The 15,369-nt window shown below is 42.3% G+C and overlaps 1 protein-coding gene across 1 annotated transcript; it reads right to left on the bottom strand.

Annotated features, from left to right (window-relative positions):
• Nucleotides 1–318: 318 nt before the first annotated feature.
• LOC128743836 (uncharacterized protein DDB_G0286175-like) lies at nucleotides 319–14,617 on the bottom strand. Its single transcript, XM_053840515.1, has 3 exons — nucleotides 14,173–14,617; nucleotides 3,225–3,335; nucleotides 319–3,136 (listed from the first exon to the last, which is right to left on the bottom strand). The coding sequence occupies exons 2-3, from the start codon at nucleotides 3,316–3,318 to the stop codon at nucleotides 1,419–1,421; spliced, it is 1,812 nt and encodes a 603-aa protein (XP_053696490.1). The 5' UTR covers nucleotides 3,319–3,335; nucleotides 14,173–14,617; the 3' UTR covers nucleotides 319–1,418.
• Between the last annotated feature and the right edge of the window lie 752 nt (nucleotides 14,618–15,369).

Here is a 15,369-nt window from a genome sequence, read left to right as displayed (position 1 = left end):
TTATTTATGTCACACTAGTGCAAGTCAGTTTGTTGAAGAGTGATTTATCCATGGCAAAGGAAGTGATCCAGTCGTAGAAAAATTAAAAAAATCTGGCGTCCTCTATAGATAAAATTTTGATTTCTGAATCACAAATAATTATACACCCTGCAAAAAAAACCAATGTCATCATTACATGCATAGATTTTCGGGACTTTTTCTTTTTGCTGCAATTTAGTTTTCGGAATAATAAATTACGATGAGGTAACAAAAAACTCACGATGATGTTTTTTAAAAATATATATATTTAAATACATAAATTTGATACAAATTATACACTTGATGTTTTCATATCTTCTCTTAATTACAATTTAAAATGACAATTTTAAAACTACCGAATAATAGCTACTGCATAGTGAGTAGTACAGAATTAGTTATTTCGTAAGTAGTGTTTTTAAGATCAGTTCTGAAAGTCGGCTAAACTTTGTGTGGAAAGTAATTTACTCGATTAATCAATTTGATGTTTATGCTTCATACAAAGGTAAAAAAACTCGCTAATACCGCGGCACTACGCACGGCGTACGCAGTCGATCTTTCATAGGATTGGCCGCCAGTGAAGGCCCTGCACTATCACCTAGTTTTATATCCCGGTGATGGCATCAAAGATATAACAGTACAAGTGGAAATTTCACAAATTTCTTCTGTTATCACTTACAGGCTAAATAACTGTGGTACTTACAGGACGATAAATAAATTAAAATCCACCTTCCGTTCGAGTGAGTTCATTGTTTAAAGAAAGTAGCCTCAAACGAAAGGTGTTTTTCTCAAACTGATACAGCAAACAAAAAAAATATATCACATTTCCGAAACTTGGTGCCTACCAGTTTTAATAAATCTGGTGCTATACAAAACCTTTCCAACAGCTGCTTGAAGCTGCTACTTCTACGGATTGTTTTGCTCTGTGCTACACAATCTTCCCTGAAGATAAAGGCTGGCTTTTAACTGCTTGGCTCTTCTTTGTGTCGCTTCAAACAGCTCCGTTAAAAACTAGGTTATCGTACATGGACTACTATTATTCCTTGCGCACTCTGTTCCTTTCCCGCATACAGCTGCCTTATCAGTTCACTTCGCCATTATCGGTCAGTCCAGCTTTTGCTTAAGCAGATCATGCTTACTTAACACAAATAACAACTGACGAAAATGCTATCTTTCTGCTTAATAATTAGTAATAAATATTCTCTTCTTGCTTATATAAAAAACACATTCCACCATATCTTACTGCTGAAAGGCGTGCTTTCTTTTCTCTTTTTGCTCTCCCTTTCTCCTTTCGCACCTGCACGTTTGTTTCTTTCTTCGAAAAAGGTTCATCATCACAATTGTGAGCTACGTACGGCATATCACCGTACTTAAATCTCCCGGTTCCAGGCGTTCCGTCTCCGTCATTGAGCCGCGGCTGTGACACCAAATCCGCTGCCAGTAGTGTTGGAAATCATCATGTTCTTGATAGTGGCCACTTCCGACTCCAGCCGGGCCAATTTCGACTGGAGATGGATGTTTTCCTCGGCCTTCTTGCTGATGACGACGGACGCCGGGATCGAGGTGATCTTTCCGCCGATGATGTTCCCGGCCGGACCGGCGATGGCTGCATTCGATGCGATTGGTGATACCGAAATGGACGGAGGTGACGATGGCAGGGGGACCATCATTTTCTGTTCCGCCTTGGTTGGCCACTCCGTAGAGATACCGGAGTCGCGCTCGTCGGAGGAACCATCACCATCGTCCCACGGTGAAGAGGCTCGCAACTGGGGTTCTTGTTTGATGTTTTGCAGGGCAAGCAGGGCGGTGGCTGCGTCCTTGTCGCCCAGATGTGATTTGTGCCTCAGTTTCACTGGTAGACTGTTGTTGTGGTCGTGAATCTGTTCGCGTTCGTGCTCATCGTCGCCGGAACTACTGTGACTGCTGTTCGAGCCCGTTCCGTTGGAGGTTTCGTAAGGCGACGGAGCCCGGCGGCTGAGGTTGAGTACGTTGGCGGTAAGCAGGGCGTTGATCTCTCGCGGTGGCGACGGATAGAGGTTGCCGGCATAGCTTACCGGATAGTTCGGGATCGAGTAGGGACCAGCGTACGGATGGTGCGAGATGTGCGGTCCACCGATGTGCGAGTTGGTCGAGCCGAAGGTAGGAACCGGTAGAGCAGGAACGTCGTCGCGATCGTGTTCACGTTCACGATCACGGTCTCGGTCTCGCTGGTCGACCAGCGAGTCATTGCGATGTTCATCACGCTCCAGCAGGTCGACTCTGGCAAGGGGACTCCGGATGGCGGTGTCACGCTTATTACTATCGCACCGACTGCTACCGTTGGTCAGTACGGGCTCGTACTCGCCGCGGTAGATGGCGGCAGGCGAGTGGTGGTGATTGTAGTGTGAGTTTGTGTGCTGAATGGTGATCTGCTGCAGCTGCGAAGCGATGGACTGTGGCGGAGGGGGAGATTCGATGTTCGGATTGGGGTGAATGACTGCGGCTTGCTGTGATTGTTGCTGGGGTGGCTGCGATTGGGCTGGGTGTTGCTGTTGCTGTTGTTGTTGTTGTTGCTGCTGCTGCTGCTGCTGCAGAACCTGCTGAGGTGCGTGAGACTGATGATGATGCTGTGGTATCTGTACCGGTACGGGTTGTGGTGTCAGTGAAGGCTGAGGTACCGGAGTCCTTGCCAGCGGGAATGCAATCGGTGCGGTGCTGTTGATTTTAACGCGCTTTGTCGAACTCAGCACCTGTTCGTTGGTTGGCAGGGTTGCCATTATCTGGTCAACGCTAACCAAGTTCTCCCCGCAAATGTTGTATTTATTTTTGATTGCATCCAGTTGTGCCTTCAGCACATGGTTTTCCTTAGTTAGTTCAACGACACGCTGTTCCAGAACCATATCGTTGAAACGACGCTTTTCGCGGGAACGCTTGGCCGCTTCGTTGTTGCGGCGTCTCCGATCCCAGTAGCTGTCGTCTTTTTTGTTGTCTGGGATGAATTCACGCTGTTTGCGCTGGGAAAATAGTTCCTTGCGCTGTAGATGTGATGCCAGATCATATCCGTTACCGTTGTAGTCGGATCCCGGACTGACGGGACTTCCGCGTCCGGTAGAGTCGCTACCCATTAGCAAGGCACTGTGTGCTGCAATCGGAAAGGAAAGGGGGAGAGATAGAGACAGATCATTAGTAAACGAGCTCGCTTCTGTCAGTTGGTTGCACATCGAACTAACCGGGCATGTTGGAGTTGTTATGATTCTGACCGGGTATTTCACCGTTGATTGGCGAACCGTTCTGTTGTCGTGTTACAAATTCCGCAACCATCATAGTTCGTCTTAGTACATCTGCAGGGGAAAGAGAAGAGAGGGAAACACAAACAGTTGATTAGTGAAAACGTGCTGCCACTAACTGCGCCGTTAGGTGCGCGACGGACGGCAGCATTTATTGACCGGTGGAAACTTTATAGAGAGGGTCATTCAAAAACCGGCAACCAGCAGGCAGTCGGCGGAGGAGCAGTTTCAAGGGTGGCATGGCGTGGCACGGCATTGCGGCCAGCGGCCGGAGTAGTGCTCGGCGCTGTTGTAATCAACAGAAGAGCGATGCACGTGAAGCCGGCATGTGACAACGTGCATCGCCGCTCTAATGGCACTACCGTATGCATAAATATTTGAGCAAAGTGCGGAACGTGGCGGCTATTGATTTTTATCGTAGCCTCGCGCCTGACGTCGCCGCCGCCGGCCGTTAGTCGTTGCTCTTCGCACTGTTTCCAGTCTGTTCCGTGGAACGAACGAACGAACGAAACGTGATCGCGGCGCTGCTGCTGCTGCCGCTGTTGTTGTTGTTGTTGTTGTTATTATTGGTTGACGATGTGATGGTATTTTGTTTCACACACGGGGCACCACAACAAAACAAAACACTGCGCTGCCTGGTGGACTGACGACGGTTAGGGTGAGAACACACGACCGAACAGGATGGAAGATGTGAATCTCTCGTTTCAAGTAATGCTGCGTGTGTGCAAATTTGCTGATCACTATTTCTAGGTAATGAGGTGTTTACAGGCTGAATGACATGAATCATATTCGCCGTCGTCATGACGGTTTTTTTTTTTCGGGCAAATTTTATGCGAAGTTGTGGCTGGAAGATCAAAGCGGATAGAAGCGGAAATTTGATAATTGAGAAGTTAAAATAAAAGTACATATTACGTATCAATTGTGTTTCTGTTATTGTCTACGTTTGCAGTGCTTTTGTTGAACTGCAGGAGAACTATGCCAAAAGTTTGACTAAATAAAATTCTGCACGCCCCTCGTACGTCATCGCCACGTCTCTTGTGGTGGGAACTGGAACCGTTTGACACAAATGTGTTTACGCGTTTATGAACAACAACTGTTGCAAGTTTCATCCAAAATATACCTCCAGGATAGGAAACAGTACTGAATTGAACTAAAACAACGTAAGAAAAATTTGCACGAACACCAGGGAAATCCGGAGTAGTCTGGTTCAAAGTTGGCTAAAGAACTAAAAATGCCTAAATCAACAGTGTGTAATATTCTGAAGGGTTATTAGGGGAACCTAGGTGTGGAAAGATGGCAAAGAACTTACGCGGAATACCTCGCTCCAGAAGGTTATAGGTCTTACAGTGCCTGTAAACATCCGAATCGTCACTTCGGAAGCAGCATTTGGTAGCCAATAAGCGTGCTGGGCGGTTGTACGAGCAACTTTTGACGAAATTCAACGGATATATTTTGATGGACGACGAAACCAACGTGAAAATGGATTTTAAGCAACTTCCCGATCAAAATTTTTACAAAGTATAAGATCGTGTTTGCTGATAAATTCGCATAGTGGCCGGGTTTAGTTAGCTGTCACAACTCTAATGTGGTGCTAGAGTGGTATGTAGCTAATTACGTCGATGTCGTGCCACAAGAGATGAACTCTTCAAATTGTCCGGAGTTACGACCTATCGAAAAATTTTGGGCAACTGTCAAATAATGACTTCGACGAAGCGGCAGGGCAGTCAACAGTGCTAAAAAAGGGGTTCAAAGTGGAAGAAACATACTGATTCCGTCGCATTTGCAACTGTGCAGGGAATGATGAGTTCTATTATGTAAAAAGTTCAAGATTGTATCACAACCAGAGAAATGCAATGATGTAAGACCGTGAGAGTTAAAGCTTGTTGCTTAAAGAAAAAGTAACTAGAATGCTCTTTTTTAATCCCCGGACCACACTCTTCCCTTAATGGCGGATGATAAACAATAAGAACAACCATAGAAACTGAAAACTTTTCAGTTTTTAGCAACACTTACGTTACGTGGTGCCCAATCAGAAAAACGCACCTCTTTCTTGCTATAGACACTTTTCAATTGAACTTTTCCAATTGAAGCGAGTTTAAAATCTTTGGACCAAGGTTGTTTTATTCCTTTAGAGGGGTGCCTGTTTAATCGTTTTCTTACTAGTCTAAAAAGTATCGCATATATAAATATACACGGATAGAAATTCAATCTCCAAAATGAGCAGAATGACTCATGACTTTATGAAAATACTCATGATATCATGAGTTTCTTGCAGTATAACGCAACATAAAATCTTGAACAATTATTCATGATTTTGTGCTGCTTGATATGGCAGTTCAGTCATGATTTGACAGAAATTCAAAGTTCATGATTTCATTCATGGTATCGGAATCGGATTTCTTTCCGTGTAAACTGTGCGAATTGTGACCCTGGGAATCATCCAATAACAGGGCTATAATTTGTTTCTAAATAAAAAGAGTCTAATGGTACCTGACATTCGGCCCGCTGGGCTCTCTTTCGATTTTCGGTTTTCCGAGTGATTCCTATACCTTTATACTATATATTTATATACTAGAAAGGCAAAAAGTCCAAGTGAGAGCTCTATTCTGATTTTTGCGTAACTATTTATATAATTGAGGTGATAATGCTCTAAAAAATTTAAGTTGTAGATTATAGAGGATTGGATTTCATCCACCTGGTGGTGAAAGGAACCTTTATTATACCATCTTACTTTTTATTTGAGACAATAATTGACACGTCTTCCAAACATAATTTAACTGTTTGTTAGCACTATGTTAGTTGGTTTATATCACTTCTACTGACTTCTACTCACATATAATACCTTACGTAAACCTTACTTTTTGGTATCACAATAATGGAAATCGGTTCAGTCGTCCGAAGTAGCCCTATGGATCAAGTTAAATAGAGACAATACCTTAGTAGCCTTATACTGACCACCGGGTCCTTTTGCTAATTGAGTGAGCGAGTAAGTTAAATGTCATTTTTAGTATCCATTTGCTTTTTAGTATACATGTGCTCTCTTTTCAAAAGAGAAAAGTTTATGTCATGTCCAAAATGGAGTAATATAACAAGAAACACTGGTGTAACACTACGCTACTAGTAACGCTAGTGATAATGGCAACTGACTGCCGTTTCTACCGCACTTACCGAGTAGATAACCATCTATCATCTGTGCGGCAGAATCAAAGGCAGCCACACAAAAACAATACCCTCGCTGAGTAAGTGTGTGAAGAATGATAAATTTGGAAGAGCGCATTAAAACTAGATTCCGAATAAACTTTCCTAATAGAAGAGTGGCTCGGCGGTGTAATGAAATCCCACTTGACCGGCAATAGAGAGTTGTGGGTTCGAGACCCACCTACCCTTTTTTGTCGGAAGATTTGACCACTGTGACCATTATTTCCACCTACCCTTACACAACACGTTTAGTCAATATATCGGAAATTTTCTTCCAATAAATCATACACACTTAAAAAAAAGTACCGAGTTCGGCAAAATTTAGCACAGCCGAACGTTCGGTAAAATTTTTTTATGATGCCAAACATTACTAACGATCAGGAAATGTCGATTGGCACCTGTTCAGAGTTCGGTAAAATTTTACCGAACGTTTTAAGTGTGTCTTCCCTATCCACAAAAAGAAAACACTTTTGTGTTAGAAGATAGATACATGATTTCTTGGGCAATGTTGCGGAAAATGTAAAAACATGCAGCCTTGGTGAAGAAATGAGATTTGTTACTTCATCAAGTGCAGAGTTATAGAGTATTTTCTTTAAAAGTGTGCAAAATTAATGTTTGGTCGGCGGCTTCCATTAGATATAACATCTTTGAAACAAAATTAATGGTTACAAATAGTGATGGGCAAAACGGCTCTGAACCGTTCATTTTCAGCTGTGAACCGATTCGAATCAGCGGTTCATGGTTCACGGTTCGCTTGTTCGGATTGTTCGCTAAGTTGACAGTTCAGCAGATTACGATCCACGAACCAAACTTCGTGTCACCTTCGGGTGCGTTCGAACAACCGTGGTTCTTTTTCAAGAGGCGTTCGTTTGAACGCTGAAGACCTACCGTAGACGAAGCCATCCGGCAGCCTACCGCACCGCAGTGCGAACGACATAGAGAACAAAAAATGTCATTGCTTTCATGACATTTTCTCCTGGTTGGTGTATAGTAGAAACATGTCGCGTGACTGGTCATAAGAAAAAAATGTCAAGTGTCTCGAAATTTATATCATCTACCAGCTACATGTAATTCGAACCGATTTGAATGATTTAGTATCAAATGAAAAGCAAACAAAATGTTCGCTTTTTTGTGTTTTCATGGTTTTCATGGACCAAAAAGGTCCCCTATATTTTTTTCATAGAGAGAGGAAACTGTGTTACTCAGCATATTAAAAATTCATAGAACGACTATTTTTGTTTTTGGGGTACGGTTTATACTTGTGATAATGCAATAGTATTGCTTGGTGTTTTGTTTTTACCGGCAAATAAAGGGATATTTGCCGCAAGGAATCAGATATTTCTGGTTTCTTTTTACCGAATACATCCATTCCATTGCAAGTAAAACCAAAACATCATACGTTTTCATAAGGTGTAATCACAAAGTTATTTTTTTATTACATTTAGAACGTCCTCTTTTCAATCAGGGTACTCCTAATAACCACCATTTTTGCATTTGAACTTCTTTTTCTTAAAATCATGATTTTTGAATCACAGAACCGATTTTTTATTGTGGTTTTAGTAGGTATCAAACAAATTGTACCTTAAAAAACTCTCCAAAAATGATCAAATTGAAGCCAGGGACTGAAACGGTTGACGTTTTTCTGCACACCAGCATGTAACGCCATGTCAAACTGTTAACCAATATAACCACTCCGTACTGTCTCTGTGTCAACAGTGTCTATGTTTTGAAAGCGTCGAAACTGACTCGAATACGTACCAGATAATAAGCAAACATTTTGTTATGCGTGGTGATCAGTCACACAAAATGTCATAGTAGGTATAGAAATGATACGCATTCGCCGCTTTTTGCTAACAATTGTACTTGTAACAGTATAGACAAGCGATAGCGAATTAGGTATAATTATTGATGCGATTTTCACCCAGCCTTTACATTTGTGTATTGAAAATTGTTTCATTTCTGCATGATTTTTAGGTTGATAACTACTTTTAAAATCTGCTAATAGTAGATGCTGTAGAAATCGGTTTTAATTTAATTTTAAGTACGGTACATAGCACTGACCCATACATGTTGATTGTTTTTTCATTTTTCTCAGACGTCAACTTACTATTTTTATCAGTACCAGCAGTAGAAATATAAAATTAATTTACTTAGTCGAATTATTCGAAACCGTCCTTATTGGGAATGTTCTTATTTAAAACCGCGTTGTTTGAGGAAAAGCTGTAATGTTGTACCCAACAAATATTTTTGTCGTATAACAGCGTATCAAGCGTTCGGTAATTAGCTATACAACGGTTGAATAAGCTACTATTAAACAAAAATGTTTGTTGGGTACTTACGTGTGCAACATCAAAAGAGAATACCAAAAACGCATGTGTTTTATGACTTACTAGTGAGGACGAGTCTGTATCGTACAGAAGTGTGTATGACACGAAAAACAAAAGATGCTTTCGTTGTTTTGGCATTTCTTCACGGTGCGTGAGAACTAAAAACATGCCGCAAGACTAGTCGCGTGAAAAAATGGCTCATGTCTTCAAATTAATGTCACCAACTAGTGCATTTAATGAGCCTGAATGAAGCTTAAATTTTTCGTAATTCTTATTCTTATTCTTATTAGTACCATTACAGCCACAATAAAGGATTCCTGTAGATAATTTTAAATATTTCTAATCATAGAAATATTTCAAATTATTTTCTTGTCTGTATTGACATTTGCGAAACATCCGAGTATGTATTGGCGCAGAGACGATTCATTCAAATGAATCTTGTGTGAATAAATTATTCATACATAGATACATTTCTGAATCTACAGAGGAAGAAGAAACGAGAACGTCTCGTACCAGCCGCTTCTGATTAATAATTAAGCTTTGATTTTCGTTGGAAGTATTTGGGTAGTAAAGATTAATTGATACTCCGGACCCTCGGGGATGGAACAAGCACATTTACTTACTCACCCTTGGTAAAAACCTAGGTTATAGCGCCTGTGGTCGCTCAAAAACTTAAATTTTTCGTAATTACAAATATATTAAAAATATTGGTATTTATATGTTGAGCACCAAAGGCGATAAAAAATATCGTGCCTCTATATTTTCCATTTGTCAGCTGAGATGAGTTTAGGAAACCTATTTTAAGCAATCTAAGTGGATCGCAGGTTGTTTTACCTTATTATAAGCGATGGGTTGGTCCTTCCTCCCCTAAGTTGACTAAGGTGACCTACCTTGTCGCCCCTAAATTCATCATGGTGGAGACCAAATCGAATCATTACTGTATTTAGAATTATTTATGGGTGGAGAAAATGGCTGTAAAAAACTCATAGTCGCTGGGTCACTGTGAGAAGCAAATTCCGCTGTTCGTTTACTGTAAAGATGAGCAAATAAAAGCCTATTGCAGCTGCTTTTTCTGCAAAGAGTGTTGGTTTTTCCTATCAAGTAAGTAAGCAAATCTGTTCTTGCTTTACATATATACGTTATCATTTTGTATGCCAATAACCTACCAAAAGAGAGATAAAATTGAAAGAATTTTTTTATCGCTTTTCGGTCATTACATTGTTAGAAATTCCACTTCTGTTTCGTACCCACATTTTTTGAGTTCTGTATGCTACAGAACCTACAGACTATTGATTTTATACAAAAAAAATTGACTCAAGGATTTTTTTGCCTGTCGCTCTATAAAGCTATTTTCAAAAAGGGGGGAGGGTGTGACATCAATTTTAAAAATAATCCGCAGTGGCTTAATTAACTTCATCAGCCAGAGCTTGTATATGTGACATTACTGTTAGTTTTCCCTGAATGTAACTACTCAAGGTACCGCATTAATTCCATCCCACGCAGCTTGGCTTCAAAAGTTTTGTAGTCAAAATGGATTTGGTATTTAGTATAATAACAGCAGATGACACACCATTTCTCCAGCCACAATTGTTTTCTTGTGCACTTAGTTTATGTAAATATGTAAAAGTCGCATCTAACTTTAAATAACGCCCATAAGAATCCATCCCATTCTATCTTCTATCGGTGAAAAAAAACCATGCTTCTTGGTTGAGTAGCCAGATTAAACCGTCGAAAAAAATAAAGAATATAGCAGTGGTCCCAAAACACTACCCTAGGATCACTGGGATAGCTTAACCTAATATGTCACAATCACGGATTATTTGTTTAAATTAGTCAGATGAACACGTAAAATCAAACAGAGGGCAAACAGAAATTAAAATACGCCATATTACTTGTATCAAATTCCCCCTTTAGAAGTTTAGCAGCAAATGCGGCTCTCGAAACATCTCTTCTTTTCACTAGAGTGTCAATGTTTAATAGTTTGCACCTGCTTCATACGGTGGAAGATTTGCCGGATCCGGCCATGGAAGAAATCTTAATGCGTCCCTGTAGCGCCGCGATTCTAGATATCCGCAGGTGTGCATATGGGCTCCGGAACACAGAGGCCATATCAAGAATTAACCGAAATCAACTCCAATGTCTTTAACACGAACTCAACTTATAGCAGAGACCTTTCGACTCTGCAATTGGAGTTTTGCTTCTAGTAATCGTGATGACAGAGTATTTGGAGACACTTATAGCGAGATTGTTCATACAACATTAGTTGACAATACGATCAACAAAATTTTGTAGCTGCTTGCAGTCCTCTATGGAGCTTACGGCTAGGCAATTTTTTAAGTCATCCACGTATAGCAGCAGTTTACATCCCGTTAGAATTACAAAGCACACGTCCTTGAATTAGATGAGGAAAAGTATCGGTCCTAAATTACTTCCCAGTGGAACACCAGACTTATTGCAGAGATTGCAGGGCTCAGTAGAGCCTAGCTTTACTGAAAGGCTACTGTTCGTCAAGGATGTTTAAAGCCAGCAGACGAAATCTTCAGAAGCTCCTAATCGGAGATACAGTAATGTGCCGATTTTGTCAGCCCCATATTGAATTTTGAGCTGACAAAATGGGGAAACTGACAAAATCGGGAATTTTTTTTCGATTTTTTTTTCAAAATTCAAGACTTAAGACCTTGCAATATCGAAGACTTCTACTAAAAATTAAATTTTAACCCTCAATTGGTAAACCTAAAGCTCAATGAATCGGGCACAGCACACTGGCGCAGAACCTTTTTTGGTGCGCATTAGTTTTGAGCGGGAAAACTTGATTTTAGGTTTATGGAACCTTTGGAAGAGTTTCTTAAAATTAAAAGTTCTATCGTCCAGCGGAATTCAAATTTTGATTAATCTCCCTAAAAGTGCAATAAAAAAAATATTTTTCTTCAGTTTCAATATAACACATTGATGTGTTCTGCAAAGTTTTACAGCATATTATTACGAGAAATTTTGCTGAAGACTCTTCAGCAAAGATAGAAAAATGCTATTTCTCATAAATGAAAAATCGTTAAAATTAGTTTTTCTATTTTAGCTCTTTTTGTAGTAGTTGTATGACTTTTTCCTGTTTAACAAAATTGAACAAATAGTAAAAATACACAATATTGCTGAACATAGTATACCGCTATCTTTTCTTGTTTAGAAACTATAGAACTTTTACTATAAAAATACCCTTATTTTGACCCGGAATCACTTGAGAATATTTCATTTCAAAATGCATCAAACATAAAAATTCCTTAAAAATTTGATCCAACAAATAATTTTTCAAAGTGTTGCTAAATTTTGGAAAACTTTTCCGCTGAATTTACTCGTCTGTGAGCTAACTTTTCCAGTCCGTCTACTGTACTACTTAGCGTTCATTTTTATTAGATCATCACGCCCGAAGTGGAACCACTTCCGTAGGCATTGCCCTGTCAAGGTCGGCTAGCCGTGTTTATTCATCGAACGAAGAAGCAGCATTCTATTGCGTGGCATAATTTGAACCGTTCGATTACGACATGGAGCGGCACGTAAACATTTAAAATTCCACTCAATGCGCAACCAGCAAATCGGGGCATGGCTCGTGTCGCCGTTAGAACGGAAAGGACGAGCTTCACCGTGTCGAGCTTATTTGTGTATATCACATTACACGTGTAGTAAATTGCCCAATCAGTCAGCGAACCTTAACGTGCACCGATCGGCCTGTGAACAGCTTTCCCAACCAGCTAGCACACATCGATAGAACGAACATTCACATGTTCACTTATTTACGAATCCGCTCGAACAAGCTCAAGGCTTTGTGCTCGCGAAACTATTTCATCATCCTTGTGTCAATGCGCACATTCTACCGCCACGCGCCACCTTCGTTCGCCCAGTGCGGTATTATTCATCTGCACCTGCTCGCAATCATGTCCTCACATCACGCTGCCTACACGAACATACATCACATACACACAGACACAAACACACAGGAACGGTTCTGACTCGCGCTTCTCTAGGTGGCAAAATAAAGTTTATCAGAAACTGTCGCCTCGAACCAAAAAAAAAACCCAACGGTACCGATGAGCTTGCGAACGAATACACTCCGGTTCTGGCGAATCGTCAATAACAGCAATTAGCCGGAATTATTCATTAGGTGGATCACTCCGAAAATGGTTCAACCGTCCTTCACTCTACTACGGTTTGCAATTTCGACGCAAAACACCGTCCAACCGTTCTTCGCTTCTCGACGGAATTTAGAACCCTCGACGAGCTCGGCTCGTCGCGGGCAACGACAACAACAACAAAAAACGTGCACCACGAGGACGGAGCCGCGTGCCCTCATCGGTTCCGTTACGTCACCGCCCGTCATCGTCATCACCATCATCAACATCATCATCGTCTTTATCGTGATGAACGCTGGCTGTCGCGACTGGTAGCAGAGCGGTGGTCGGCGGAGCATCGGCGCAATTTCGCTGTTATTCTGTTATTACAGTAGCTAAGAGAGCGCGCGGCAAAACACGCGTGAGCACCCTCTCTGTGGCACCTGCTCCGCGGTTTTCCCTGACGGTGGCATTTCAGGAACGTCCTACTTTCGCTTATCTTCGCATCGCCGACTTAGGCATCTAATCACTGTTCTGTGGCAATGTTAGGTAACAACGCATACCGCACGAGGTTTCCCCCAGTTCTTCACACGAAACACGCGGTACTGCACATCTCAACCCGTGGCCATAGACCCGAACTAATGCGGAATAGATTTGCACGGAAAATGACGTCTCAGAAAATTCGGTGGAACAAACACTGAGTCACTGGCTGTTCTGAGGACGCTGACTAACTAATAATTGGTCTGTTTTGCAATAACGCTTGCACAACAAGTTCGCGTCATTTCAAATCTCACACCTAGAAAGTTCATCATAGAGCAAGAGCAAGGTCAAGGATACATCATTCATAAATAGCACACACTATCGTCTAGCCCGTTGTTTTTTTTTTCGTTTGTTTGCAAACGCTTGATACCAAACGATCAAAAACCGATCGCAACGCAATCATTTCGCAAACGAGGTCCTGGAGCGGCGCTATTTGCGCACCACACCGCCGCCGGAGATGAGGGGTCAAAGAATCCTCAATGGAAACTGCATGCACCACAATTTAACTGCCTTTGTTGTCTGGCTGTCCGCCGGTTCAAAGAACTCTCCAAAAATATACACACATATACAGGCAGACAGAACAACACACTTCGCATATGCTTGCCGCCTGCCGTCCGTCGTCCGTCGTCGTCGTCGTCGTCGCCGTCGCTGCCACCGCTCTGGACGAGGACGACGACGATGAGGAGAAAAGAACCAAAAAGAGGGTTGAACAAGAACAACACTCACTGTTTAACAGTCTGTCTGGACGGGATTTTCTGGGAGGACAAAGGCCTCCGATGCCGAAGTCTACTACTGCTGGTGCTGCTGCTTCTGCTGCTGCTGCTGCTGCACTTCTCCGGTACTGTTTGTTTGATGTTGTAATCCTTTTTGCTATCGGTCTCCTCCTTAGCGTCTTTTTTTTTGTTCAAATCAAGTTCAAAGCACTAAACTCCCCACTGTTTATTTTCACTAACAAATTTTTTGTTTTTCACGCTCGTCAACTGTTATTTTTTCGAGGTCATAAACGACCTTAACTTTACCCAAAATAAAACAAACAACACAAATAAACTGTTCTCCGCGAACTTGGATTACAAAACGCGCGCACTTGTCTTGACCGAGATTTCCTTAAACGTTTCAGACGTTCGAAGCGGAACTCTAGCGATTCGCGTGTTCTCTCGAAGCGAGTGTATGTAAGACTAGCTCGAAGCGCTCCCAGGAAGGTACCATGAAGTGTCGAACTCGCGCTGTTATTCCCCCCAGCTCCGGGCGTTGGTGTTGGTGCGCGCGGCAGACAAACGAGAGCGCAGCCAAACAGCGTAATACACAGCGGAGGTCCGCTTGCTGCTGATGCCTCTTCCGCCGCGCCGGCATTGGCAAGCGAGCGAACGAGCGAACGAACGAGCGAACGAACGAACCAGCGAGCGAGCGAGCGAGGGGAGTGAAGTAATACTTCCCAGCCAGTCAACCAGCCAGCCAGTCAGCCAGGCCAGCCATGTATTGGACTCTCTTGTGGTCTCGTTCGCACCCCCCGGGTCGTCCTTTACTCCACTGCCCTCAGTGCTGCAATCCATGCATGCCGCCGTGACCCACAACGGCTGTGGAAATTGACGCAACAGAGAATTTAGACCTACACAATACAACGACTACGATTACGGACGAACGAAGGAACGAACGGACGGATGGATGGATACTGCATTTCGCTTTACCTCCCGCATTCTGTACTCTCACTTTAGTTGGCGCTTTCCACCCACGGTGAGCCACCCTCGCGCTCCTTGCTTGCGCTGGTCGTTAGTTTTGTGCTGCGTAAAACTACTATGTGTGTGCTAAAAACCGTCTCACATTCCCCACATTACCTACCGCACTTTTTCCGTACACCGTCACGGTTTTCCCTTTTTTGCACAGCAGCGGCGCATATAGGCGCATAGTCACGCAGTACGTATAGTA

Source organism: Sabethes cyaneus, chromosome 3 (assembly GCF_943734655.1).
Source record: "Sabethes cyaneus chromosome 3, idSabCyanKW18_F2, whole genome shotgun sequence".
NCBI lineage: Eukaryota > Metazoa > Arthropoda > Insecta > Diptera > Culicidae > Sabethes > Sabethes cyaneus.
Note: the sequence above shows the minus strand (reverse complement) of the source record. Positions and strands in the feature narration are given on the sequence as shown.

Excerpts from the sequence above, each read along its gene's own strand:
- LOC128743836 (XM_053840515.1), bottom strand. The coding sequence starts at position 3,318 with ATGATGGTTGCGGAATTTGTAACACGACAACAGAACGGTTCGCCAATC. Across the intron at positions 3,137-3,224 it reads TAACAACTCCAACATGCCCG|CACACAGTGCCTTGCTAATG; the intron begins GTTAGTTCGATG and ends TTCCGATTGCAG.